At 57.8% G+C, this 27245-nt stretch overlaps 1 protein-coding gene across 1 annotated transcript in view; it reads left to right on the top strand.

Moving 5' to 3' along the window:
* SHANK1 (SH3 and multiple ankyrin repeat domains 1) overlaps window positions 1-24598 on the top strand; it is a 61036-nt gene extending 36438 nt beyond the window's left edge. Inside the window, exons 16-26 of the mRNA XM_066570141.1 lie at window positions 6028-6110; window positions 8851-8975; window positions 9946-10081; window positions 10966-11049; window positions 12143-12166; window positions 14947-15003; window positions 16051-16172; window positions 18330-18429; window positions 19844-20388; window positions 20508-22231; window positions 23930-24598. Of these exons, the coding sequence (XP_066426238.1) occupies window positions 6028-6110; window positions 8851-8975; window positions 9946-10081; window positions 10966-11049; window positions 12143-12166; window positions 14947-15003; window positions 16051-16172; window positions 18330-18429; window positions 19844-20388; window positions 20508-22231; window positions 23930-24515 (3586 nt within the window). The 3' untranslated portion in view covers window positions 24516-24598. The remainder of the gene's footprint in view (window positions 1-6027; window positions 6111-8850; window positions 8976-9945; window positions 10082-10965; window positions 11050-12142; window positions 12167-14946; window positions 15004-16050; window positions 16173-18329; window positions 18430-19843; window positions 20389-20507; window positions 22232-23929) is intronic.
* Window positions 24599-27245: the final 2647 nt, after the last annotated feature.

Below are 27245 nucleotides of genomic sequence, written 5' to 3'. Positions count from 1 at the left end.
TTTGGGGACATTTTTGGGAGCATTTTTGGGGCCAATTTGGGGCAGTTTTGAGGTTGATTTGGGGCAGTTTTGGAGCAGTTTTGGGGCATTTATGGGGTCGGGGGGGCAGATTTGGGGTCGGGGGCATTTTTGGAGTTGATTTGGGGCAGTTCTGGAGCCGTTCCGGGGCATTTTTGGGACAGTTTTGGGGCATTTTTAGGGTTGATTTGGAGCAGTTTTGGGGCACTTTTGGGGTCGATTCGAGGCAGTTTTGGGATTGATTTGTGGCACATTTGGGGCAGTTTTGGGGCCGGAGAATTTGGGGTGACTCCAGGGGGGCAGTTATGGGGTTGGGGGAAAGATTTGGGACAGATTTGGGGTTGATTTGTGGCAATTTTGGGGCCATTTTAAGGGCAGTTGTGGAGCATTTTTGGGGCTGATTTGGGGCAGTTTTGGGGCAATTTTGGTGTTGATTTGGGGCAGTTTTGGAGCTGGTTTGGGGCCGGAGGATTTGGGGTGAATCCGAGGGGAGGGGGGGGGCAGTTGTGGGGTGGATGTGGGGCAATTTTGGGGTCGGGGGAGCAGATTTGGGGCATTTTTGGAGTCGATTTTTGGCAGTTTTGGGGTCGATTTGTGGCCGATTCAAAGCCGATTTGGGGCAGTTGTTTTGGGGCAGTTTTGGGGCCGTTTCAGGGTAATTTTGGGGCCGTTTTGGGGCTGATTTGGAGCTGTACTGGTGCCATACTGGTGCTGTACTGGTTCTATAGCGGGGCCATACTGGGAGCTGTACCAGTGCTGTACTGGGAGCTCTCCTGGTTCTATACTGGTGCCATACTGGAAGTTTACTGGGAGCTGTACTGGTGCCATACTGGGAGCTCTCCTGGATCTATACTGGTGCAATACTGGAAGTTTACTGGGAGCTGTACTGGTGCCATACTGGGCCCATACTGGGAGCTGTCCTGGGTACTGGAGCTGTACTGGTGCCATACTGGGAGCTGTACTGGTGCCATACTGGGAGCTGTACTGGTACCGTACCAGTGCCATACTGGGAGCTGTACTGGTGCTGTACTGGTGCCATACTGGGAGTCATACTGGAGCTGTACTGGGAGCTGTCCCGGGTACTGATGCTGTACTGGAGCTGTACTGGTGCCATACTGGGAGTTTACTGGGAGCCGTACTGGTTCTATACTGGGAGTGGTACTGGTGCTGTACTGGAGGTGCTGGAGCTGTACTGGTGCCATACTGGGAGCTGCACTGGGAGCTGTACTGGTGCTGAACTGGTGCCGAACTGGTGCCATACTGGTGCTGTACTGGTTCTATACCGGTGCCATACTGGTGCCATACTGGGAGTTGCACTGGGAGCTGTCCCGGGTGCTGGAGCTGTACTGGTTCCGTACTGGTGCCATACTGGGAGCTGTACTGGGAATTGTACTGGGAGCTGTCCCGGGTGCTGGAGCTGTACTGGTGCCATACTGGCGCTGTACTGGTTCTATACCGGTGCCATACTGGTGCCATACTGGGAGCTGCACTGGGAGCTGTACTGGTGCCGAACTGGTGCCATACTGGTGCCATACTGGCGCTGTACTGGTTCTATACCGGTGCCATACTGGTGCCATACTGGGAGCTGCACTGGGAGCTGTCCCGGGTGCTGGTGCTGTACTGGTGCCATACCAGTGCCATACTGGGAGCTGTCCTGGATCTATACTGGTGCAATACTGGAAGTTTACTGGGAGCTGTACTGGTCCCAGCCATACTGGTTCTGTACTGGTCCCATACTGGTCCCATACTGGTTCTGTACTGGGAGCTGGAACTGCCCTTGGTGCTCGTCCTCGTCCTGTCCCAGTTCATCCCAGTTCAGTTCCCCCCGTTCCATCCCAGTCCATCCCAGTTTATCCCAGTCCATCCCAGTCCCTCCCAGTCTCCCTCAATCCCCTCCCAGTCCATCCCAGTCCATCCCAGTCCCTCCCAGTCTCCCTCAATCCCCTCCCAGTCCATCCCAGTCCATCCCAGTCCCGTACTGGTCCCATCCCTCTCCAGCTCTCGCTCCACGGCCCCGCCGGCTCCTTGTGCCGCCCCCTCCCCAAATTCCAACTGGGCCCCCCCCGATGTCCCCAAATCCCCCCCCCCGTCCCCGCGCCCCCTCCCCAATATCCCCGTCCCCAAATCTCTCCCATCGTCTTCCGCTGTCCCCCCAGCGCCCCCTCCCCAATAATTCCCCGCTGTCCCCCCTGTCCCTGCAGTGTCCCCCCCAATCCCCCCAACGCCCCCTCCCCAACAATTCCCCGCCGTCCCCCCCATCCCCACGTTGTCCCCATGTTGTCCCCAAGCCCCCTCCCCACCGATTCCCGGGGCTCTCCCCCCTCCCCAATTCCCGGGGCTGTCCCCCCCTCCCCAATTCCCACTGTTCCTCCTGCGCCCCCTCCCCACCGATCATTCCCGGGGCTGTCCCCCCCTCCCCACCGGTTCTTCCCGCTGTCCCCCCTGCGCCCCCTCCTCAATAATTCCCGTCCCCAAATCTCTCCCGCCGTCCCCCCTGCGCCCCCTCCCCACCGATTCCCGGGGCTCTCCCCCCTCCCCAATTCCCGGGGCTGTTCCCCTCCCCAATTCCCACTGTCCCCCTCCCCAATTCCCGCCGTCCCCCCTGCGCCCCCTCCCCATTAATTCCCCGCTGTCCCCCCTCCCCAATTCCCGGGGCTGTCCCCCCTGCGCCCCCTCCCCAATTCCCGGGGCTGTCCCCCTCCCCAATTCCCGCCGTCCCCCCTGCGCCCCCTCCCCACTGATCATTCCCGGGGCTGTCCCCCCTCCCCAATTCCCAGGGCTGTCCCCCCTCCCCAATTCCCGGGGCTCTCCCCCCTCCCCACCAATTCCCACTGTCCCCCTCCCCAATTCCCGTTGTCCCCCCTGCGCCCCCTCCCCACCGATCATTCCCGGGGCTGTCCCCCCCTCCCCACCGGTCCTTCCCGCTGTCCCTCCCCGGCCTCCGTCCCTCCCGTTGCTCCCGTTCCCGTTCCGCCGGGTCCTAGAGCCGCTCCCGGTGCCGCTCCCGCCCGGCCCGGCCCAGCCGCCAGCACCGGGCCCTGCCGGGGACCCCATCCCGGGGGGGGCGATGCGGCCGCGCCCCCTCCCCACGCAGCGCCGGCCATGTCCCGCCGCGCCCCCTCCCCCCGCGCCGCGCCCCCTCCCCTCCCGGCCGCGCCCCCGCTCTCCTCCAGCTGGCCCCTGCTGGGACCCCCCCGCCGCAGCGTCTGGTACATCTACAGGTACGGGACCCCCGCCCGGGACCCCCCCTCCGGCACCGGCACCGGGACCACCCCCCCAAATCCATCAGCCGCTGTGCCCAACAGGGTCCTGCTGTCACCCCCCCCATGGCACTCTGGATCCCCGCCCGGGACCCCCCCCTCTGGCACCGGGACCCCCCCTCCGGCACCGGGACCACCCCCCTGGGACCGGGACCACCCCCCAATTCCATCAGCCGCTGTGCCCAACAGGGTCCCCCCAATTCCGGTGTCACCCCCACCCGTGTCACTCCGGACCCCCCCCCCACCCCGGGACCCCCCCTCCTGCACCGGGACTGGGACCGGGACCGGGACCACCCCCCAATTCCATCAGCCCTGTCCCCATCCCCTGTCCACAACAGGGTCCCCCCAATATCGGTGTCACCCCCCCCCGTGTCACTCCGGACCCCCGCCCCGGGACCCCCCCTCTGGCACCGGGACCCCCACAAAACCGGGACCACCCCCCAATTCCATCAGCCCTGTCCCTTTCTTCTGTCACCAGCGGGGTCCCCCCAATATCGGTGTCACCCCCACCTGTGTCACTCTGGACCCCCCCGGAACACCCCCGGGACCCTCCCGGTACTGGGACCCACCCCCCTCTGGGACCGGGACCCCCCCTCTGGGCCGGGACCAGGACCGGGACCGGGACCACCCCCCAATTCCATCAGCCCTGTCCCCTTCTCCTGTCCCCAACAGGGTCCCCCCAATTCCGGTGTCACCCCCACTGTGTCCCCAGGACCCCCCCTCTGGCACCAGGACCGGGACCACCCCCCCAATTCCATCAGCCCCTGTGCCCAACAGGGTCCCCCCAATATCGGTGTCACCTCCCCTGTGTCACTCAGGACCCCCGCCCGGGACCCCTCCCTCCGGCACCGGGACCCCCCCTCTGGGACCGGCACCGGCACCGGGACCAGGACCACCCCCCCAAATCCATCCCCACCTGTCCCCTTCTCCTGTCCCCAACAGGGTCTCCCCAATTCTGGTGTCACCCCCACTGTGTCCCCAGGACCCCCCCTCCGGCACCAGGACCGGGACCACCCCCCCAATTCCATCTGCCCCTGTCCCCAACAGGGTCCCCCCAATTCCGGTGTCACCCCCACTGTGTCCCCAGGACCCCCCCTCTGGCACGGGGACCGAGACCGGGACCACCCCCCCAAATCCATCAGCCCCTGTCCCCAACAGGGTCCCCCCAATTCCGGTGTCACCCCCCCTGTGTCACTTTGGTGTCACTCGGGACCCCCCCAGGAACCCCCCAGGACCCCCACAAAACCGGGACCACCCCCCCAATTCCATCCCCCCCCTGTCCCCATCAGGGTCCTGCTGTCACCTCCCCCAATGTCCCCAGGACCCCCCCCCCCCCCACCCCGTGTCACTCCGGTGTCACCTCAAGGACCCCCCCAGTACCGGGACCCCCCCCCAATTCCTGTCCCCATCTCCTGTCCCCACCAGGGTCCCCCCAGTCCTGGTGTCACCCCCCCCCCCCCCGCATTGTCCCCACGGGGACTCCCCAATGTCCCCTGGTGTCACCCCCGGGACACCCCCAATGTCCCCCCCCAATGTCCCCTCTGGTGTCCCCTCATGTCCCCCCCGTCCCTCCTGGATCCCTGATGTCCCCCTGGGTCCCCCCCAGTGTCCCCTGTCTTGTCCCCTTTGTGTCCCCCCCAATGTCCCCCCCTGTGTCCCCCCCAATGTCCCCCCCCATGTCCCCTCATGTCCCCTCTATGTCCCCTCTTGTCCCCCGCCAATGTCCATCCAATGTCCCCCTGTGTCCCCCCGCCATGTCCCCCCATGTCCCCGTGTCCCCCAGCACCTCCTGATGTCCCCTGCATGTCCCCAGTGTCCCTGACACTCCCAGCGTCCCCAACGTCCCCAACCCCCTGATGTCTCCAATGCTGTCCCCAAAGCCCCAAATGTCCCCATCCCTTCCAATGTTCCCAATGCTGTCCCCAACATCCCCCAATGTCCCCAGTGTCTGTTAATGATGTCCCCAACAACGTCCCCAATTCCCCAACGTCCCCAACGTCCCCCAACATCCCCCAACATCCTCCAATGTCCCTGATCCCCTTAATGTCCCCAGTGTCCCGCCAATATCCCCTCCATGTCCCCAACACCCCCCAATGTCCCCAATGATGTCCCCAATGATGTCCCCAACAATGTCCCCAATGTCCCCAACACCCCCCAATGTCCCCCCAATGTCCCCCAACACCCCCCAATGTCCCTGATCCCCTCCATGTCCCCAATGTCCCCAGTGTCCCGCCAATATCCCCTCCGTGTCCCCAATGTCCCCAACATCCCCCAATGTCCCCATTGTCCCAAATGTCCCCAGTGTCCCCCCAATGTCCCCTTTGTGTCCCCCCAGTGTCCCCCAGTGTCTCCTTGTGTCCCCTCAATGTCCCCCCAACACCCCCCAATGTCCCCAACGATGTCCCCAACGATGTCCCCAACAATGTCCCCAACAATGTCCCCAATTCCCCAACGTCCCCAATGTCCCCTCAATGTCCCCCAACGTCCTCCAATGTCCCCGATCCCCTTAATGTCCCCAGTGTCCCGCCAATATCCCCTCCATGTCCCCAGTGTCCCCAACATCCCCCAATGTCCCCGATCCTCTTAATGTCCCCAATGTCGCCAATGTCCCCAACATCCCCCAATGTCCCCCAGTGTCCCCAATGTCCCCCAGTGTCCCCAATGTCTCCGATGCCCCGAATCCCCCAACGCTGTCCCCGAATGTCCCCAGTGTCCCCGGTGATGTCCCCATTGTCCCCACTGTCCCCAGTGATTACATCATCAAGGAGAAGACGGTGCTGCTGCAGAAGAAGGACAGCGAAGGGTTCGGCTTCGTGCTGAGGGGGGCCAAAGGTGAGGGGACACCTGGGGACACACCTGGGGACAGCTGGAGACAGACACGGACACACCTGGGGACACCTGGGGAGAGACACGGACACACCTGGGGACACCTGGGGACAGACACAGACACACCTGGGGACATTGGGGACACAGCTGGGGACAGCTGGGGACAGACACAGACACACCTGGGGACATTGGGGACAGACACGGACACACCTGGGGACAGACACAGACACACCTGGGGGACATTGGGGACAGACACAGACACACCTGGGGACACCTGGGGACAGACACGGACACACCTGGGGACATCACTGGGGACAGACATAGGCACACCTGGGGACAGTGGGGACAGACATAGGCACACCTGGGGACAGACACAGACACACCTGGGGACACCTGGGGACACCTGGGGACAGACACAGACACACCTGGGGACACCTGGGGACACAGCTGGGGACAGCTGGGGACAGACACAGACACACCTGGGGACAGACACAGACACACCTGGGGACACCTGGGGACAGACACGGACACACCTGGGGACACACCTGGGGACAGACACAGACACACCTGGGGACATCACTGGGGACACCTGGGGGACACACCTGGCGACATTGGGGACAGACACGGACACACCTGGGGACACCTGGGGACACACCTGGGGGACATTGGGGACAGACATAGACACACCTGGGGACAGCTGGGGACACACCTGGGGACACACCTGGGGACACACCTGGGGACACACCTGGGGACACCTGGGGACAGACACGGACACAGCTGGGGACAGACACAGACACACCTGGGGACACCTGGGGACATTGGGGACATTGGGGACACCTGGGCAGGGGCTGGAGGGTCCCTGGGTGTCCCCAGAGGTTCCTTGGGGGGGGTTGGGGGAATTTTGGGGAATTTTGGGAATTTTCGGGGAAATTTTGGGGACAATTTGGGGAGGATTTGGGGGAATTTGGGGAATTTTCAGGGGAATTTTGGGAATTCTCGGGGAAATTTTGGGAATTTGGGGGAGATTTTGGGGGAAATTTTGGGAATTTGGGGGAGGATTTGGGGGAATTTTGAGGGGAAATTTTGGGATTTTGTTGAGATTTCTTGGAGAATTTTGGGTTAATTTTGGGAGAATTTGGATTTTTTTGGGGGTGATTTTTTAAATGAGATTTTGGGGGAGATTTTGTGGGAATTTTGGGTGAATTTTGGGAGTTTTTGGGAGGATTTTGGGATTTTGTTGGGATGTTTGGGGGATTTGGGGAATCTCATTAAAATTTTTTGGGGGAAATGTTTTGAATTTGGGGTTTTTTCGGGGGATTTGGGGATTTTTTTAATGGGATTCTTCTGGGGATTTTTTGAGATTTTTAACCGGATTTTTTGGGTGATTTTGGGATTTTTTTTTTTGAAATTTTGGGATATTTTTGGGGAAGGTTTGGGATTTTTTTGGGAATTTTGGGATTTTTAATTTAGATTTTTAGCAGGATTTTTAATGGGATTTTTGGGGATTTTTTCAGGATTTTTTTTATTTTTTTAGGGGATTTATTTGGGGATTTTTTTAATGGGATTTTTCTTGGAATTTGCAGATTTTTTAATGGGATTTTTAATTAGATTTTGGGATTTTTTGGAACTTTAGGATTTCTGGGGGGGGATTTGGGATTTTTTTTCTGGGAATTTGAAGGTTTTTACGGGATTTTTGAGGGATTTTTGGGACATTTTTTAATGAGATTTTTTTTTGTAATTTTGGGAGGGATTTTTGTGAGAGATTTTGGCATTTATAATGGGATTCGGGGATTTGGGGGAATTTTGGGGTTTTTAATGGGATTTTTTTATTGGATTGTAAAGGGATTTTTAAAAAAGGATTTTTTTGGGAAATTTTGGATTTTTGGGCATTTTTAATGGGTTTTTTTGGGGATTTTTAATGGGATTTTTTTAATGAGGTTTTTTTGGGGATTTTTTTGGGGGTGGATTTTGGGATTTTTTGGGGATTTTTAGGGTCTGACCCCCCCCTCCCCCCACCCCCAATTCTGGATGGGTTTGGGTCCATTTTGAAGGGGATTTTTGGGGATTTTTAATAGGATTTTTCTGGGAATTTGTGAATTTGGGGATTTTTCAGGAATTTCGGGATTTTTAAATGGATTTTTAATGGGATTTTTTCTGGGGATTTGGGGATTTTTATTGGGACTTTTAATGGGATTTTTAAAAATGGAATTTTTCTGGGATTCTTCGGGGCGATTTCGGGGGATTTTTACGGGGATTTTTTGGGGGGATTTTTCTGGGGATTTGGGGATTTTTTTAAAATAAGATTTTGGGATTTTTCTGGGGATTTTTCTGGGGATTTGTGGGGTTTTTTTGTGGATTTCGGGATTTTTACGGGATTTTTTTAATGGGATTTTTCTGGGGATTTGGGGACTTTTGGGGTAATTTTAACGGGATTTTCCAGGGGTTTTTTTGGGGGGATTTTTTCGTGATTTCCGATGGGATTTTTTTTTTAATTTTGGGTTTTTTGGGGATGTTGGGATTTTTGGGCGGAATTCTGGCGTTTTTGGGGTCTGACCCCCCCCTCCCCCCACAGCGCAGACCCCCTTTGAGGAGTTCACCAATTTTGGGTGGGTTCGGGTCCATTTTCAATGGGATTTTTGGGGGATTTTGGGGGATTTTTCTGGGAGTTTTGGGATTTTGGGTATTTTGAGGATTTTTGGGTGGAATTTGGGCGTTTTTGGGGTCTGACCCCCCCCTCCCCCCACAGCGCAGACCCCCATCGAGGAGTTCACCCCCACCCCGGCCTTCCCGGCCCTGCAGTACCTGGAGTCCGTGGATGAAGGGGGCGTGGCCTGGAGGGCGGGGCTGCGCATGGGCGACTTCCTGATCGAGGTGAGGCCACGCCCACACCTGGGCACACCTGGGATACACCTGGGATGTACCTGGGGCACACCTGGGCACACCTGGGATACACCTGGGGACACCTGGGCACACCTGGGATACACCTGGGATGTACCTGGGGACACCTGGGCACACCTGGGATACACCTGGGATACACCTGGGCACACCTGGGGACACCTGGGATACACCCGGGATACACCTGGGATACACCTGGGACACACCTGGGGACACCTGGGCACACCTGGGGACACCTGGGCACACCTGGGATACACCTGGGGCACACCTGGGCACACCTGGGGACACCTGGGATACACCCGGGATACACCTGGGATACACCTGGGCACACCTGGGGACACCTGGGGACACCTGGGCACACCTGGGACACCCCTTGGATACACCTGGGACACACCTGGGACACACCTGGGGCACACCTGGGATACACCCGGGACAGGTGTGCACAGGTGTGTGTAGTCACCTGTACAGGTGTGTGACACTGCTCAGGTGTGCACAGGTGTGTGCATGCAGTGACACACCTGTGCAGGTGTGCCTGGGCGTGTCCCTGTGCCCTGCCCCGTGTCCCGTGTGTGACACCTGATGTCTGCATGGTGTCACCTGTGTCACACCTGTGTCACACCTGGGTGGTGTCACACACCTCTATGGGTGCCACACACCTGTCACACACCTGTCACACACCTGTACGGGTGTCACACACCTGTCACACACCTGTACGGGTGTCACACACCTGTCACACACCTGTACGGGTGTCACACCCCTGTCTCACCTGTGCAGGTGAACGGCCAGAACGTGGTGGAGGTGGGGCACCGGCAGGTGGTGACCATGGAGCTGTGTCACACCTGGGTGGTGTCACACACCTGTCACACACCTGTCACACACCTGTATGATATCTCACACACCTGTCACATACCTGTATGGGTGTCACACACCTGTCTCACCTGTGCAGGTGAACGGCCAGAACGTGGTGAAGGTGGGGCACCGGCAGGTGGTGAACATGATCCGCCAGGGCGGGAACAGCCTCGTGCTCAAGGTGGTGATGGTGACGCGGCACCCGGAGCCCCCCGAGGGACCCCGGCGCAGAGGTGAGGGGGGGGCTCACCTGGCGGGGGGGCTCAGGTGAATGGGGAGGGGTCTCAGGTGTGTAGGGAGGGGTCTCAAGTGAATGAGGAAAGGTCTCAGGTGAATGGGGAGGGGTCTCAGGTGAATGGGGAGGGGTCTCAGGTAAATGGGGAGGGGTCTCAGGTGTGTGGGGAGGGGTCTCAAGTGAATGAGGAAAGGTCTCAGGTGATTGGGGAGGGGTCTCAGGTGAATGGGAGGGGTCTCAGGTGAGTGGGGAGGGGTCTCAGGTAAATGGGGAAGGGTCTCAGGTGAGTGGGAGGGGTCTCAGGTGTGTGGGGAGGGGTCTCGGATAAATGGGGAGGGGTCTCAGGTGATTGGGGAGGGGTCTCAGGTGAGTGGGAGGGGTCTCAGGTGAGTGGGGAGGGGTCTCAGGTAAATGGGGAGGGGTCTCAGGTCATTGGTGAGGGGTCTCCATGAATTCGGGGCGGGGTCTCGGTTAATTTGAATTGGGGGCGGGGTCACGGTGAAGTTGAATTTTGGGGGTGGAGTCTCAGTGAATTGGGGGCGGAGTCTCATTGATTTGGGGGAGGAGTCTCAGTGAATTGGGGGCGTGGTCTCCATTAATTTGAATTGGGGTGGGATTTCAGTGAATTGGGGGTGGGGTCTCCGTGAATTTGATTTGAGGGCGGAGTCTCCAATAATTTGAATTATTGGGGGTGGAGTCCCAGTTAAATGTGGGCGTGGCCTCGGGAGTTGTGGGCGGGGTCTCCATCAAGTTGAATCGAGGCTGGCGGCAGGGGGCGGGGTCTCTGTTAATTTGTGGGCGGGCCCGGGGTTTTCAATGAAACAGTGGGCGGGGTCCCGTTGGTGGGGTGGGCGTGGCCTGTGCGTGACGCCCCGCCCCCAGCCGCGCCCCCCCAGCCGCGCCGCCTCCCGGCCCCGCCCATCTCGCTGCGCTCCAAATCGATGACGTCAGAGCTGGAGGAGATGGGTGAGGGGCGGGGCCGGAAATGGGGAGGGGCTGGGGGGGATTTTGGGCGGGGTTTGGGGGCGTTTGGGGGCGGGGTTTGGGGGGGATTTTGGGCCATTTTGGGGGGGATTTGGGGGAATTTTGGGGTGGATTTCGGGGGGTTTGGGGGGGATTTTTTGGGGGGAGATCTGGGGGGGGCTTTGGGGGAGAATTTTTGGGATTTTGGGGGTGTTTAGGGGGGATTTCGGGGAGATTTTGGGGAGGATTTTGGGGGGCGGTTGGGGAAATTTGGGGGGGATTTTTGGGGGGATTTGAGTATTTTGGGAGAGATTTTTTGGATTTTGAGGAGTTTTTTTGGGGGAAATTTGGGAGGATTTTGAGATTTTGGGAGGGTCCTGGGGATATTTTGGGAGGGGTCTTGGGGGGGGGGAGGGGAAGAATTTTCCTGACTTTTGACCTTTGACCTTTGACCTTTGACCTCCGGCCCTGCAGTGGAGAAGGGTGAGTGGGGGCGGGGTCTCTGCACCCCCCATGGGATTTTGGGAACCCCAAAAAATCCTTTGGGACCCCCCCCAAAATCCCCTCAAAATCCCCCATTTTTCCCCCAACATTCCAAAATTTTCCCTAAAATTCCCCAAAATTCCCGAAGTCTCCCTAAATTTGCCTAAAATTTCCCCCAAATCCCCCAAAATATCCTCGAGACTCCCAAAAGTCCCTAAAATCCCTCAAACTTCACCCAAATCTCCCAAAATTTCCTAAATTTTCCTCAAAATTTCCAATTTCCCCCAAATTTCCCCCAAAATCCTCACACTTTCTCCAAATAACCCCAAAATTTTTCCAAAATTTTTAAATTTCCCCCCAAAATCCCTCAAACATTCCCCAAAATTCCCCTTTTCTTTCACTTCTCCCAAACCCCCCCCAAAATTTTCCCATTTTTCCCCCCAAAACTCTTCCCAAAATTTCCCCCAAACCTCCAAAATCCCCCCCAAAAAAATTTCCCCCTAAATCCTCCACGTTTTTCCCCAAAATTTCCCCAAAAAATTCCCCGTTTTTGCCCCAAAATGCCCCAAATTCGCCCCAATTTCCGCCCCTGACGCCTCTCGTGTCTCCCCAGTCTCCCCCTGGAAGAAGCGCAGCGGTGAGTGCCCCTTGCACACCCATTGCACACTCATTGCACACTCATGGAACCTTCCAGAACCTTCCACACTCATTGGAAACCATTTAAAGGGCCTTGCACGCCCCTTGCACACTCATGGAACCTTCCAGAGCCTCGCACACTCATTGGAAACCCTTCCAAGGGCCTTGCACACTCATCGCACACTCGTCGCACACTCGTCGCACACTCATCACAAACCATTCAAAGGGTTTGATCACCCCTTGCACGCTCCTTGCACGCTCGTGGAACCTTCCAGAGCCTCGCACGCTCATCGAAAACCATTTAGAGGGACTTGCACACCCCTTGCACACTCATTGCACACTCATGGAAAAAACCATTTAAAGAGCCTTGCACACTCACTGCACACAATTTAAAGGGTTTGTGCACCCCTCGTTGCACGCTCGTGGAACCTTCCAGAGCCTTGCACGCTCATTGCACACTCATCCCAAAACATTTAAAGGGTTTGTGCGCTCCTTGCACGCTCGTGGAACCTTCCAGAGCCTTGCACGCCCATCGAAAACCCTTCAAAGGCCCTTGCACGCTCAATGCACAACCCTTGCACACTCATTGCAAACCCTTTAAAGGCCCTTGCACGCTCATTGCACACCCCTTGCACACTCATTGAAAACCCTTTAAAGGCCCTTGCACGCTCATTGCACACCCCTTGCACACTCACTGAAAACCCTTTAAAGGCCCTTGCACGCTCATTGCACACCCCTTGCACACTCACAGAACCTCCCGGAGCCTTGCACACTCGTTGCAAACAATTTAAAGGGTTTGTGCACCCCTTGCACACTCATTGCACACTCGTGGAACCTTCCAGAGCCTCGCACACCCATTGCACACCCATTGCACACTCGTGGAACCTTCCAGAGCCTCGCACACCCCTTGCACACTCATTGCACACTCGTGGAACCTTCCAGAGCCTCGCACACCCCTTGCACACCCATTGCACACCCGTGGAACCTTCCAGAGCCTCGCACACTCATCGCACACCCATTGCACACCCGTGGAACCTTCCAGACCCTCGCACGCTCATCCGCACCCCCGTGCGAGGGTTTGCACGGGCCTTGCACGCCCCCCGGGGGATCCAGGAAGGATTTGCACACTCGTTGCACACTCGTGGATCCATCCAGGGCCTTGCACACTCATCCGGCCCCCGGCGCTGCGAGGATTTGCACGCTCGTGGCCCCCCCTCCCTTTTTACACACTCATTGCACGCTCGCGGTTTGCACACTCAGCCCTTTGCACACTCACCCCTCCCCCCTCCCCCCCCCCATTTCACAGCATCCAAAAGCCCCAAAATCCCCCCAAAAAAAATCCCCCAAAAAATCTCCCTGAGACCCCCCCAAAATCCCCCCAAAATCCCCCAAAAAATCTCCCTGAGACCCTCCCAAAATCCCCCAAAAAATCTCCCTGAGACCCCCCCCAAAATTCCCAAAATCCCCCAAAAAATCTCCCTGAGATCCCCCCCAAAATCCCCCCAAAATCCCCCAAAAAATCTCCCTGAGATCCCCCCCAAAATCCCCCAAAAAATCTCCCTGAGACCCTCCCAAAATCCCCCAAAAAATCTCCCTGAGACCCCCCCCAAAATTCCCAAAATCCCCCAAAAAATCTCCCTGAGACCCCCCCAAAATCCCCCCAAAATCCCCCCAAAATCCCTGAAATTCCCCCAAAATCTGACCCTAAATCCCCCCCAGGACCCCCCGAAACTCCCCCCAAACCCGGACCCCCCCAAATCCCCGTGGGACCCCCCTCAAGAACCCCCAAAATCCCCCTGGGACACCCTCAAGAACCCCCAAAACCCCCCCAGGACCCCCCAAATCCCTCTGAGACCCCTCAGGACCCCCCAAAACCCCCCCAAATCCCCCTGGGTACGCCCCAAAACCCCCCCAGGACCCCGAAATCCCCCCAAGACCCACCCAGAACCCCCCCAAATCTGAGACCCCCCCCAAATCTCCCTGGGACCCTCTCAAGACCCCCCCTCAATTCCCCCAGGACCCCAAATGTCCCCAAATCTGATCCTAAAGCCCCCCAAAATCCCCTCAGGAGCCCAAATCTGATCCTAAAACCCCCCCCAGAATCCCCCAAATCCCTCTGAGACCCCTCAGGAGCCCCCGAAACCCCCCCAAATCCCCCTGGGACCGCCCCCCCCAAAACCCCCCCCCAAGACCCCCCCAAGACCCCCCAAAATCCCCAAATCTGATCCTAAAGCCCCCCCAAAACCCTCCCCAAATCCCCCTGGGACCACCCCCCCAAAACCCCCCCAGGACCCCCCAAATCCCCTCAAGACCCACCCAGGACCCCCCCAAATCCCTTTGAGACCCCTCAGGACCCCCCAAAAACCTCCCCAAATCCCTCTGAGACCCTTCCAGGACCCCCCAAAACTCCCCCAAATCCCCCTGGGATCCCCTCAGGAACCCCCAAATCTGATCCTAAACCCCTCCAAAACCCCCCCAAATCCCTCTGGGACCACCCCCAAAACCCCCCCAGGACCCCCCAAATCCCCCCAAGACCCACCCAGAACCCCCCCAAATCTCTCTGAGACCCCCCCCAATCCCCCCAGGACCCCAAATGTCCCCAGATCTGAGCCTAAACCCCCCCAAAACCCCCCCAAATCCCTCTGGGATCCCCCCCCAAAACCTCCCCAAATACCCTCTGAGACCCCCCCAGGTTCCCCCAATTCCCTCTGGGACCCCCCAGGACCCCCCAAAACCCCCCCAAATTCCCCAAGACCCCCCCAAATCCCCTCCTCCCCCCAGATTTCGACCCCTCCTCGAGCACGGAGAAGAAGAGGACGGTCTATCAGATGGCCCTCAGTGAGTGGGGAGGGGGATTTTGGGGGGTCCCGGGGGGATTTTGGGGGGTCCCGGGGGGATTTGAGGGGTCTTGAGGATGTTTGGGGGGGATTTGGGGGGGTCCTGGGGGTGTTTGGAGGGGTTTTGGGGGGGATTTTGGGGGGGGATTTGAGGGGTCTTGAGGATGCTTGGTGGGGAATTTGGGGGGGTCCTGGGGGTGTTTGGAGGGGTTTTGGGGGGTCCTTGGGGGGATTTTGGGGGTCTTGAGGATTTTTGGGGGGATTTTGGGGGGTCCTGGGGGTATCCTTGGGGGGTCCCAGGGGAATTTTGGGGGATTTTTGGGGCTCCTGGGGGAGATTTTGGGGGGGATTTGGGGGGGTCTAGGGGGGGTTTTGGGGGAATTTTGGGAGCTCCTGGAGGGGTTTGGGGGGATTTTGGGGGGGTCTTGGGAGAACTTGAGGGGTCCCAGGGGATTTTTGGGGTGATTTTGGGGCCGAGACCCCTCCCCAAATTCCCTCTCCCCCCCTCCCCAAACAAACTGGACGAGATTTTGGGGTGATTTTGAGGGAATTTTGGGGGGGATTTTAGGGAGGATTTTGGGACTGATTTTGGGGGAATTTGGGGGGGATTTTGAGGGATTTTTGGGGATATTTTGGGGGGGATTTGGGGGGGATTTTGGGGACGAGACCCCTCCCCAAATTCCCCCTCCCCCCCCAGACAAACTGGACGAGATTTTGGGGTGGGAGGAGGTTCCTGTGGGGATTTTTGGGGAATTTTGGGGCGATTTTGAGGGGATTTTTGGGGGGGATTTTGGGGGCATTTATGGGGATGTTTTTGGGGAATTTTGGGGGATTTGGGGGCCGAGACCCCTCCCCAAATTCCCTCCTCCCCCCCCAGACAAACTGGACGAGATTTTGGGGTGGGAGGAGGTTCCTGGGGCGATTTTGGGGGGGGGGATTTTGGGGAATATTGGGGCAGATTTGGGGGGATTTTGGGGGGGATTTTTGGGGTGTTTTTTGGGGATTTTGGGGCCGAGACCCCTCCCCAAATTGCCCCCTCCCCCCCCAGACAAACTGGACGAGATTTTGGCCGCGGCCCAGCAAAGCATCAGCGCGGGGGAGGGGCCGGGGGCGCCCCTGGGACCCCCCCTGGGCAAGGGGGGGCGCCCCAAAGGCTTCTTCGGCACCGAGGTGAGCGGGGGCCAAATCTGGGGGAAAACCGGGGGAATTTGGGCAAAAATCGGGCAAAACTCATGCGAAAGTTTGGGGGAAATTTGGGTGAAAATTGGGTTAAAATTGGGTTAAATTCAGGGGAAATTCAGCTAAATTTGGATAAAACTGGGGCGGAATTAATGTGAAATTTTGGGAGAAGTTAGGCAGAATTTGGGGAAAAATTGGGTGAAATTCATGTGAAAATTTTGGTGAAAATTCGGGGAATTTTGGGAGAAAACTGGGTGAAAATTGGGCAAATCTTGGACAAAATTCGGGGGAAGTCCAGGTGGAATTTGGGTGAAATTCAAGGAAAATTTAGGCGAAATTTGGGGGGAATCGGTGAAAATTGGATGAAATTTGGGGAAAATTTTGTGAAATTCATGTGACATTTTGGTGAAAATTCAGGGGAAATTATTGGGAAATTTTGGTGAAAATGCAGGGAAATTTAGGCGGAATTTGGGGGAAAATTGGGTGAAATTTGAGGGAAAATTTGAATGAAATTTAGGTAAAACGTTGGTGAAATTCAGGCGATATTTGGGTGAAATTCGGGTGCTATTTGGGTGAAATTTGGGTGAAATTCAGATGAAATTCAGGCAAAATTCAGGCGCTATTTGAGTGAAATTTGGGTGAAATTCACGTGAAATTCAGGCGAAATTTGAGTGAAATTTGGGTGAAATTCAGGCGTTATTTGGGCGAAATTCGGGTGAAATTTGGGTAAAATTCAGGCGCTTTTTGGGTGAAATTCAGGTGAAATTCAGATGAAATTCAGGCGCTTTTTGGGTGAAGTTCGGGTGAAATTCAGGCGTTATTTGGGCGAAATTCAGGCGAAATTAGGCGCTATTTGGGTGAAATTTGGGTGAAATTCAGGCGAAATTCAGGCGCTATTTGGGTGAAATTCAGATGAAATTCAGGCGCTAGTTGGGTGAAATTCGGGTGAAATTCAGATGAAATTCAGGCGCTTTTTGGGTGAAGTTCGGGTGAAATTCAGGCCCCATTTGGGTGAAATTCAGGCGCGTTTTGGGTGAAATTCGGGTGAAATTCGGGTGAAATTCATGCGAAATTCAGGCGCTATTTGGGTGAAATTTGGGTGAAATTCAGGCAAAATTCAGGCGCTATTTGGGTGAAATTCAGGCGAAATTAGGCACTATTTGGGTGAAATTCGGGTGAAATTCAGATGAAATTCAGGCGCTTTTTGGGTGAAGTTCGGGTGAAAATCAGGCGTTATTTGGGCGAAATTTGGGCGAAATTCGGGTAAAATTCAGGCCCCATTTGGGTGAAATTCAGGTGAAATTTGGGTGAAATTCATGCGAAATTCAGGCGCTTTTTGGGTGAAGTTCGGGTGAAATTCAGGCGTTATTTGGGCGAAATTTGGGCAAAATTCGGGTAAAATTCAGGCCCCATTTGGGTGAAATTCAGGCGCGTTTTGGGTGAAATTCAGGTGAAATTCGGGTGAAATTCATGCGAAATTCAGGCGCTATTTGGGTGAAATTTGGGTGAAATTCAGGCAAAATTCAGGCGCTATTTGGGTGAAATTCAGGTGAAATTCGGGCGTTATTTGGGCGAAATTCGGGTAAAATTCGGGCCCCATTTGGGTGAAATTCAGGCAAAATTCAGGCGTTATTTGGGTGAAATTCAGGCAAAATTCAGGCGCTATTCGGGTGAAATTCAGGTGAAATTCAGGCGCTATTTGGGTGAAATTCAGGCAAAATTCAGGCGCTATTTGGGTGAAATTCAGGTGAAATTCGGGCGCTATTTGGGTGAAATTCAGGTGAAATTCGGGCGCTATTTGGGTGAAATTCAGATGAAATTCAGGCGCTATTTGGGTGAAATTCAGGTGAAATTCAGGCGCTTTTTGGGTGAAGTTCGGGTGAAATTCAGGTGAAATTCGGGTGAAATTCATGCGAAATTCAGGCGCTATTTGGGTGAAATTTGGGTGAAATTCAGGCGAAATTCAGGCGCTATTTGGGTGAAATTCAGGCAAAATTCAGGCGCTTTTTGGGTGAAGTTCGGGTGAAATTCAGGCGAAATTCGGGTGAAATTCGGGCGCTTTTTGGGTGAAATTCGGGTGAAATTCGGGCGAAATTCAGGCGCGTTTTGGGTGAAATTCGTGTGAATTTTCCGTTTTCCCCTCCCCAGGCTCCCTTTGAGCCCCACCGGGTGGGGCCGGGCGGCTTCGATCGCCCCTTCCTGCCCCCGGGCCCCCCCCACGGGCTGATGCTGCGCCAGAAATCCATCGGTGCGTCGGGGAATTGGGGCGATTTCCGGGAATTTTGGGCCTTTTTGGGCATTTTTGGGGTTTTTTGTTTATTTTGGTTTTTTTTTTTGTTGGTTTGGGGTGGGGTTTTTCTGGGTTTTCTTTTAATTTTTTTCCCCATTTTTCACCCTCTCCCCCCCCGCCCCCCACAAACTCACGGCGTTGATGTTGAATATTTTAATTAATTTTTAATAATTATTTCTTATTAATTATTTTAAGTAATATTTTAGGAATTATTTTTAACAATTCATTGTCATAGTAGATTTTTAATAACGATTTCTAAACTTCAACTTTTAATAATTTTAATAATTATTAATTTGTTTTAATAATTTTATTAAATTTAATTATTTAATTAATTGGATTATTTAATTTATTTATTAATTGTATATATTTATTATATATTTAATTTTAATTTTAAAATTTTAATAATTTTAATAATTATTTTATTAATGAAATTCATAATTAATTGTTAATCATTACTTTAAATAACCGATTATAATAATTACTTTTTATTGATATATTTAATAATAATTTTTAATCTTGATTTTTATTAATAAATTTTAATACTTAATATTTAATAATTTTTATGGCATTTTAATAGCGAATCTTTAATAACCAATTTTTAATCATTAATTTTCACGCTTAATTTTAGTGTTGCATTATCAAGAACTAACTTTTAACAATTACTTTTTATTAATCAATTCTAATGATTTAATTTTCTGCATAATTATTAACAGTTAATTTTTTAATGAATAATTATTAATAGCTAAGCTTTGAACTAATAATTAATAGTTAATTAAGAATTAATGATTAATACATAATCAATAATTGCGAATATATTAATAATCTAATAATTTAATAATTAATAGTAATAAGTGATTGATAATGAATAGTTAATAATTAAGACTCGATTATTAATAAATTAATAATTAATAATTAATAGTTAATAATTAATAGTTAATAGTTAATAGTTAATAACTAATAAATAATAAATTATTAAGAATTAAGAATATGTTACTAATAAATTAATAATTAATAATTAACCGTTAATATTAAACTATTAATAATTAATGACTAGTGATTATTGATTATTGATTATTAATTAATTATTAATAGTTGATAATTAACAATAGTTATTAATTATTCTAATTAATAATAAATTATTAATGATTATTAATTATTGATTAATAGGTAATAATTAAGAATTAATTGTTAATAATGAATGATTAATAATCAGTGGTTAATAATTATTAATTATTGATTAATAGTTAATAATAAATAATAAATAATAAATAATAAATAATAAATGATAGGAAAATTGATAGATAGATCGATTCATGGATTACTCGATTAATTAGCGGATTAATTACTAATTGGCGGTCCGTGTCGCCCGCAGGTGCCCCCGAGGAGGAGCGGCCGTTCCTGGCGCCGCCCCCGGGCCGCTTCAGCCGCAGCCTCTCGGTGCCCGGCTCGGACGAGATCCCCCCTCCCCCCACCACCTCCCCCCCCGAGCCCCCCTACACCGCCCCTCCCCCCCCCAGCCCCCGACACGCCCCGGGAGGGGGAGGGGCCATGGCGGGGGGGGGCGGGGGAGGGGCGCCCTGGCGCCTTTACAACCTGGGGGGGGGCGGGGGCGGCGCCGGCGGGGGGAGGGGCCATGGCGGGGGCCCCCCCAAGCCCCTGCGGCGCAAGGGGCCCCTGGTGAAGCAAACCAAAGTGGAGGGGGAGGGGCAGGGAGGGGGAGGGGGAGGGGGCGGGGCCGCGCTGGGCGGGGGAGGGGCCCCGGGCGACAAAAGCTCTATCGCGATACCCACGATCGTCGTCAAGGCCCCCTCGACCTCCAGCTCGGGCCGCTCGAGCCGCGGCAGCAGCGTGGAGGCCGAGGGGGGAGGGGTGGGAGGCGGGGGAGGGGCGGCCTCGACCCCCGATGGACCCTCAGGGGTGGGGGTCGGGGGGGGGGGGGTGGGGGAGGGGTCGGGGGTCCTCAGGGCGGGGGTGGGGCCGCCCCGCCCCCCGCCATGGCCCCTCCCCCTTCGCCGGGTTTGGATTTCACCTCCCAGTTCGGGGCGGCGCTGGTGGGGGCGGGGCGCAGGGAGTGGGGGGCGGGGCGTCGCTCCGCGCTCTTCCTCAGCACCGAGGAGGATGAGGAGGGGCTGGGGGGCGGGGCTCCGGGAGGAGGGGGCGGGGCCTTGGGCCCTCCCCCCGCCCAGCCGCGATTACGTCACTCCAAAAGCATCGACGAGGGCATGTTCGTGGCCGGTGGGGGCGGGGCGGGGGCGGAGCCTTTCCCCGCCCCCACCCGCGGCTACCGAGGGGGAGGGGCCAGAGGAGGGGCCGGGGGGCGGGGCAGCGCCTTCAGCAGCGTGGGAGGGGGAGGGGCGGGAGGCGCGGCCCCTCCCCCGCTGCACCCGGGGGCGGCGCCAGTTCACCCCAGTATGGGCCCGGTGCACCCCAGTATGGGCCCGGTGCACCCCAGTTTGAGCCCGGTGCACCCCAGCATGGGCTCGGTGCACCCCAGTTTGTCCCCGGTGCACCCCAGCATGAGCCCGGTGCACCCCAGTTTGTCCCCAGTCCATCCCAGTTTGTCCCCGCTCCATCCCAGTCTGGGCCCCGTGCGCGCCCCTCCCCCGCCCGGCTCCTGCCGCGTCCTCCCCCCCTCCGCCCCCTCCCCCTCCTCCTCCCCTTTCCCCAACCTGGGGGGGCTCCACGGGGGCCTCCCCCCCCCCATGCACGCCCCTCCCCCCGCCGGCTCCGCCCCCTCCCCCCTCCACCACCCCGGTCTGGGGGGGATGGGCGCCCTCGGAGCCGGGGGGGGCGCCGGGGGGGGAGGGGTCGGGGTTCGTTCCCTCCCCCTTTTGGGCGGGGTCTCCTCCCTGCACCTCTCGGGCCCGCCCACTCTGCCCAAGGCGCCCCCTCCCCAAAAATTCCCCGCCCCCCCCCCCGCCAGCCCCTCCCGCCGCCTCGAGCCCCTCTGGGGGGGAGGGGGCGCCGAGGGCCGCGTCCGCTTCTCCGACGGTGGGGGAGGGGTCTCGGTGGGTGGGGGAGGGGTCGGGGGGGGGTCTCCCCTTCTCTCCCTTCCCCCCCCCGCCCCTTCGGTGGACGCGGACGAGGAGCTGCTGCTGGCCGAGCCCCTCCCCCCTCCCCTGGAATTCGCCAACAGCTTCGAGGCCCCTCCCCCCCCGCATCCCGCCGGGGCCGCCCCTCCCCCCCCGCATCCGGACGGGGCCCCTCCCCCACCCGCCCCTCCCGCCATGGGCGGGGGAGGGGACTCGGCCACCTCCAGCCTGACCTCGTACGACAGCGAGGTGGCCACGCTGACCCAGGGCGGTGGGGGAGGGGCGGGGGGAGGGGCAGGGGGCGGGGCCACCACCCACGACCCCCGCCGAGGGGGAGGGGGAGGGGCGGGGTTGGGCGGGGGCGGGGCGGTTCTGGGGGGCGGTGCCCAGGAGGGGGCGGCGGAGGCGGTGACGGACTCGGGCATCGAGGAGCCCGACAGCCGCAGCAGCAGCGACCACCCCCCCGAGCTGGGGGAGGGGCCGGACGGGGGCGGGGCCGCGGGGGAGGGGCGGAGGGGGGGGAGGGGCCGGGTGGTGCTGAGGGGGGGCAGGGGAGGGCAGGAGTGGGGGGGGAGCGGGGGCGGGGAGGAGGCGGTGCCGCCCCTGCCCCTCCCCCCGCTGGCGCTGCCCCTCGCCCCCCCCCAGCAGGGCCCGCGCGGGGGGATGGGCGCGGCCGCCGCCTCCTGGAGCCGCGCGGGACTCGAGGGAGGATTCGCGGGGAGGCTCAGGTGAGGGGGCGGGGCTTCCATCGCATCGGGGGCGGGGCTTAGCGCCTAGGGGCGGGCCTTTCAGAACACCTGGAGGCGGGATTTAGCACCTGGGGCCGGGCTTGTGGCACACCTGGGGGCGGGGCTCCCATAGCACCTGGGGGTGGGGCTTCCATCCATCACACCCGGGGGCGTGGCTTCCATCGCACCTGGGGGCGGGGCTTCCATCGCACCTGGGGGGCGTGGCTTCCACCACACCTGGGGGGGGGTGTGACACCCATCACACCTGGGGCACTTGGGAGGGCATCACACCTGGGACACCTGAGCCATCTCACCTGTCACACCTGTGACACCCATGGCACCCATCACACCTGTGGCACACCTGTGACATTCATGGCATGGATGGGGCCGTGATACCTGTGACACACCCGTGACACACCCGTGGCACACCCGTGGCACACCTGTGGCACACCTGTGGCACACCTGGCACCTGCTGCATGGATTGGGGGGGCACCCACTGTACCTGGCACCTGCTGCACCTGCTGCACGGGCTTGGGGGCTGGGGCACACCTGGGGCACACCTGGGGCACACCTGGTACCTGATGCATGGCTTGGAGAGGCCATCACACCCATGGTACCTGTGCCACACCCATTGCACCTGTGCCACACCTGTGCCACACCTTGGGCGCACCTGCTGCATGGATTTGGGAGGGGGGCATCGCACCTGTGGCACACCTGTGGTACCTTTCGCACACCTGTGACATCTGTGGCACACCTGGCACCTGCTGCATGGATTGGGGGGCACCCATCACACCTGTGGCACACCTGTAGCACACCTGTGGCACACCTGTGACATCTGCTGCATGGATGGGGGGGTCCATCACACCTGTGGCACACCTGTGACACCTGTGGCACACCTGGCACTCTGTGCATGGATTTGGGGGGGCACCCGTCGTACCTGGCACCTGTGGCACACCTGGCACCTGTTGCATGCATTGTGGGGCTATCACACCTGTGGCACACCTGTGGCACACCTGGCCCTCTGTGCATGGTTTTGGGGGTCATCCGTTGCACCTGTGGAACACCTGTGGCACACCTGGCACCTGCTGCATGGATTGGGGGGGCATCACACCTGTGACACACCTGTGGTGGCCGTTGCATGGATTGGGGGGGCATCACACCTGTGACACACCTGTGGTGGCCGTTGCATGGATTGGGGGGGCATCACACCTGTGACACACCTGTGGTGGTCGTTGCATGGATTGGGGTGGGTGTCACACCTGTGGTGACTCACACCTGTGCCCATCACACCTGTACTGCACCTCTCACCCGTCCTCACCTGTGTCTCACCTGTACCTCACCTGTTCCTCACCTGTCCTCACCTGTCCTCACCTGTCCTCACCTGTACCTCACCTGTGTCTCACCTGTTCTCACCTGTCCTCACCTGTTCCTCACCTGTACCTCACCTGTCCTCACCTGTTCCTCACCTGTGTCTCACCTGTACCTCACCTGTCCTCACCTGTACCTCACCTGTTCCTCACCTGTTCCTCACCTGTACCTCACCTGTCCTCACCTGTACCTCACCTGTTCCTCACCTGTCCTCACCTGTTCCTCACCTGCCCCCACCCCCTGGGTGTGTTTGGGTTGATGGGCAGGGCGTGGGCCTGTCCCCACCCCTCCCCCCTCTCTAACCCCTCCCCCTTTCCCCTCCCCCCACAGGCTCACGGACTCCGCCCCTCCCCCCTCCTCCTCCACCAAGCCCCTCCCCCCAACCTCCGCCCTCTTCCCCCATTGGCCGCCGCCCCCTCCAAAACCCTCGGTGGGCGTGGCCGTGGGCGGGGACCTGGACGTGCGCCCGCCCCTCCGGCGCGCGCCGAGCCCCGCCCCTCCCCCCTCGGAGCGCCGCGGAAGCCCCGCCCCCCGCCCCGCCTCCCTGCCCACCTTACCCGCGGCTCACCTGTACGGGGGAGGAGGAGGAGGAGGAGGAGGCGGCGGCTCCGCCTCTTACCTGGAGCTGCGCTCGCTCTCCCCGCCCCGCGCCGCCACCGCCTCGTCCATCGCCGGCCCCGCCGCCCCGCCCAAGCCTTTTGGGGCGAAACCTTTGGCTTTTTGGAGCAAGTTCGACGTGGCGGACTGGCTGGAGTCGCTGAACCTGGGCGAGCACCGGGCGCGCTTCCTGCACAACGAGATCGACGGCACGCACCTGCCCGCGCTCACCAAGGAGGATTACATCGACCTGGGCGTCACCCGCGTCGGGCACCGCATGAACATCGACCGCGCCCTGCGCCTCTTCCTCGAGAGGTGATGGACGCGCACCTGAGCACCTGGAGGGGCGGGGAAAAGGGGGCGGGGTCCTTCGGTGCCGGCGGGAGGGGGAGGCGGGGAGGTGTTGAGGAGGGACCCTCAGGTGCGGGGGTGGAACCTTCAGGGGCCGGGGTGAGGGCCTCAGGTAGCCGGGAGGGATGTCCAGGTGTGAGGGAGGGACCCTCAGGTACTGAGAAGGGACCCTCAGGTGTGAGGGAGAGACTCCCAGGTGTGAGGGAGGGACCCTCAGGTACCGAGAAGGGACCCTCAGGTGTGAGGGAGAGACTCCCAGGTGTGAGGGAGGGACTCTCAGGTACTGAGGAGGGACCCTCAGGTGTGAGGGGGAGACTCTCAGGTACCAGGGAGGGACCCTCAGGTGTGAGGGAGGGACCCCCAGGTAGCCGGGAAGGAGGGGGAGAGGGGGGAGGTGAGTGTGCAACGGGATCCAGGTGTGCAACGGGATCCAGGTGTGCAATGGGATCCAGGTGTGCAACAGGATCCAGGTGTGTAATGGGATCCAGGTGTGTAATGGGATCCAGGTGTAAAATGGGATCCAGGTGTGCAACAGGATCCAGGTGTGTAATGGGATCCAGGTGTGCAACAGGATCCAGGTGTGTAATGGGATCCAGGTGTGCAATGGGATCCAGACATGGGAATGTAATGGGATCCGAGTGTGCAACCGGATCCAGGTGTGCAATGGGATCCAGGTGTGCAACAGGATCCAGGTGTGTAATGGGATCCAGGTGTGCAACAGGATCCAGGTGTAAAATGGGATCTCAGTGTGCAACGGGATCCGAGTGTGCCACAGGATCCAAATGTGCAATGGGACCCAGGTGTGCAACAGGATCCAGGTGTGCAATGGGATCCAAGTGTGCCACAGGATCCAGGTGTGCAATGGGATCTGGACTTAAGACTGTGAAAGGACCCAAGTGTGCAATGGGATCCAGGTGTGCAATGGCACCCAAGTGTGCAATGGGATCCAGACATGGGAATGTGATAGGATCCGAGTGTGCAACCGGATCCAGGTGTGCAATGGGATCTGGACTTCAGACTGTGAAAGGACCCAAGTGTGCAATGGGATCCGAGTGTGCAACGGGATCCAGGTGTAAAATGGGATCCAGACATGGGAATGTGATGGGGTCCAAGTGCGCAGTAGGATCCGAGTGTGCCACGGGATCTGGACTTAAGACTGTGAAAGGACCCGAGTGTGCAACGGGATCCAGGTGTGCAGTGGGATCCAGGTGTGCAATGCGATGTGGGTGTGCAAGGGGGTGTGGATATGGGGATGTAGCCGGATCCAAGTGTGCAACGGGATCTCAGTCTGCACCCCAGTCCCGGTGTGCAACAGGGTCTAGGCTCGAAATAGGATCCGAGTGTGCAACGGGATCCGAGTGTGCAACGGGATCCGAGTGTGCATCAGGATCTCAGTGCTCAAGGGGATCTGAGTGTGCAACGGGATCCGAGTGTGCAACAGGACCCAAGTGCACCCTGGGACCCGAGTGTGCGAGGGAACCTGGGCGTGCCAGGGGCTGTGGGCGTGCCAGGGGCTGTGGGCGTGCAAGGGGGCGCGTGCGCGGGCGTGCGGCGGGCGCTGAGTGTGCAACGGGACGTGGACAGCGGGCGCCGGGACGTGGACGTGGGCATCCGGTGGGACGTGAGCGTGCAACGGGAGCTGAGTGTGCAACAGGAGATGGACATGGGCGCCCGGCGGGATCTGAGCGTGCAACAGCGGAAGCTGAGCGTGCAACGGGAGCTGGAGGCGCAGCGGAGGCTGAGCGTGCAACAGGAGCTGAGCGTGCAACGGGAGGTGGAGATCCAGAGGAAGCTGAGCGTGCAACAGGAGCTGGGCGTGCAACGGCAGCTGGAGCTGGGCGTGCAATGGGCGGAGCCGGGCGTGCAAGGAGCGCCGATGGCGCCGTGGGACGTGGAGATGGGCGTGCAACAGGAGCTGGGAGTGAGCGTGCAAGGACACGCGGGCGTGCAACAGGAGCCGTACACGGCGCTGGACACGGAGGCGGGCGTGCAATGGGAGCCGGGCGTGCAAGGGGAGCTCCTGGGCGTGCAACAGGCGGCAGAGGCGGGTGTGCAACAGGATGTGATTGTGCAAGAGGCGATGATTGTGCAAGAGGCGATGATTGTGCAACGAGACGCGAATGTGGCGCAGGACCCGGGCGTGCAAGAGGCGCCGAGTGTGCAACGGGACGCGCAGCCGGGCGTGCAAGAGCCCCTGGGCGTGCAAGGGGATGTGGGAGTGTGAGCGGGCGTGCAAAGGGGGGGGTGGGAGCCCCCTCCCGGCCAGGCACGCGCGTGTGCAAGGCTCGCACGCGCGTGTGGGGGTGATGGCAGCCCCGTGCACGCGCGTGTGCGAGGCTCTCACGCGTCCCTTGCACACTCGCGCATGTCACACACTCACAATGTGCCCTTGCACACTCGCAGCAGCTCTGACACACCTTGCACACTCAACTGGCACTGAGCCACCCCTTGCACACTCGCAGCTTTCCCCTTGCACACCCACACCTCCATGCAACCCCTCCTTGCACACCTCCACGCAGCCTTTGCACACTCATGACCAACACACCCACCCCATCCTTGCACACTCATTGACTCGTCCTTGCACACTCACCTCTCCCCCTCTCACACTCGTTCACACCGCCTTGCACGCTCGTGTGCAGCCACTCTCCCCCTTCCCTTGCACACTCACCGACTCTTCACCACACACCCACTCAAACCC

The sequence above is a fragment of the Molothrus aeneus genome, unplaced genomic scaffold (assembly GCF_037042795.1).
Source record: "Molothrus aeneus isolate 106 unplaced genomic scaffold, BPBGC_Maene_1.0 scaffold_239, whole genome shotgun sequence".
Taxonomy (NCBI): Eukaryota; Metazoa; Chordata; class Aves; order Passeriformes; family Icteridae; genus Molothrus; species Molothrus aeneus.
Note: the sequence above shows the minus strand (reverse complement) of the source record. Positions and strands in the feature narration are given on the sequence as shown.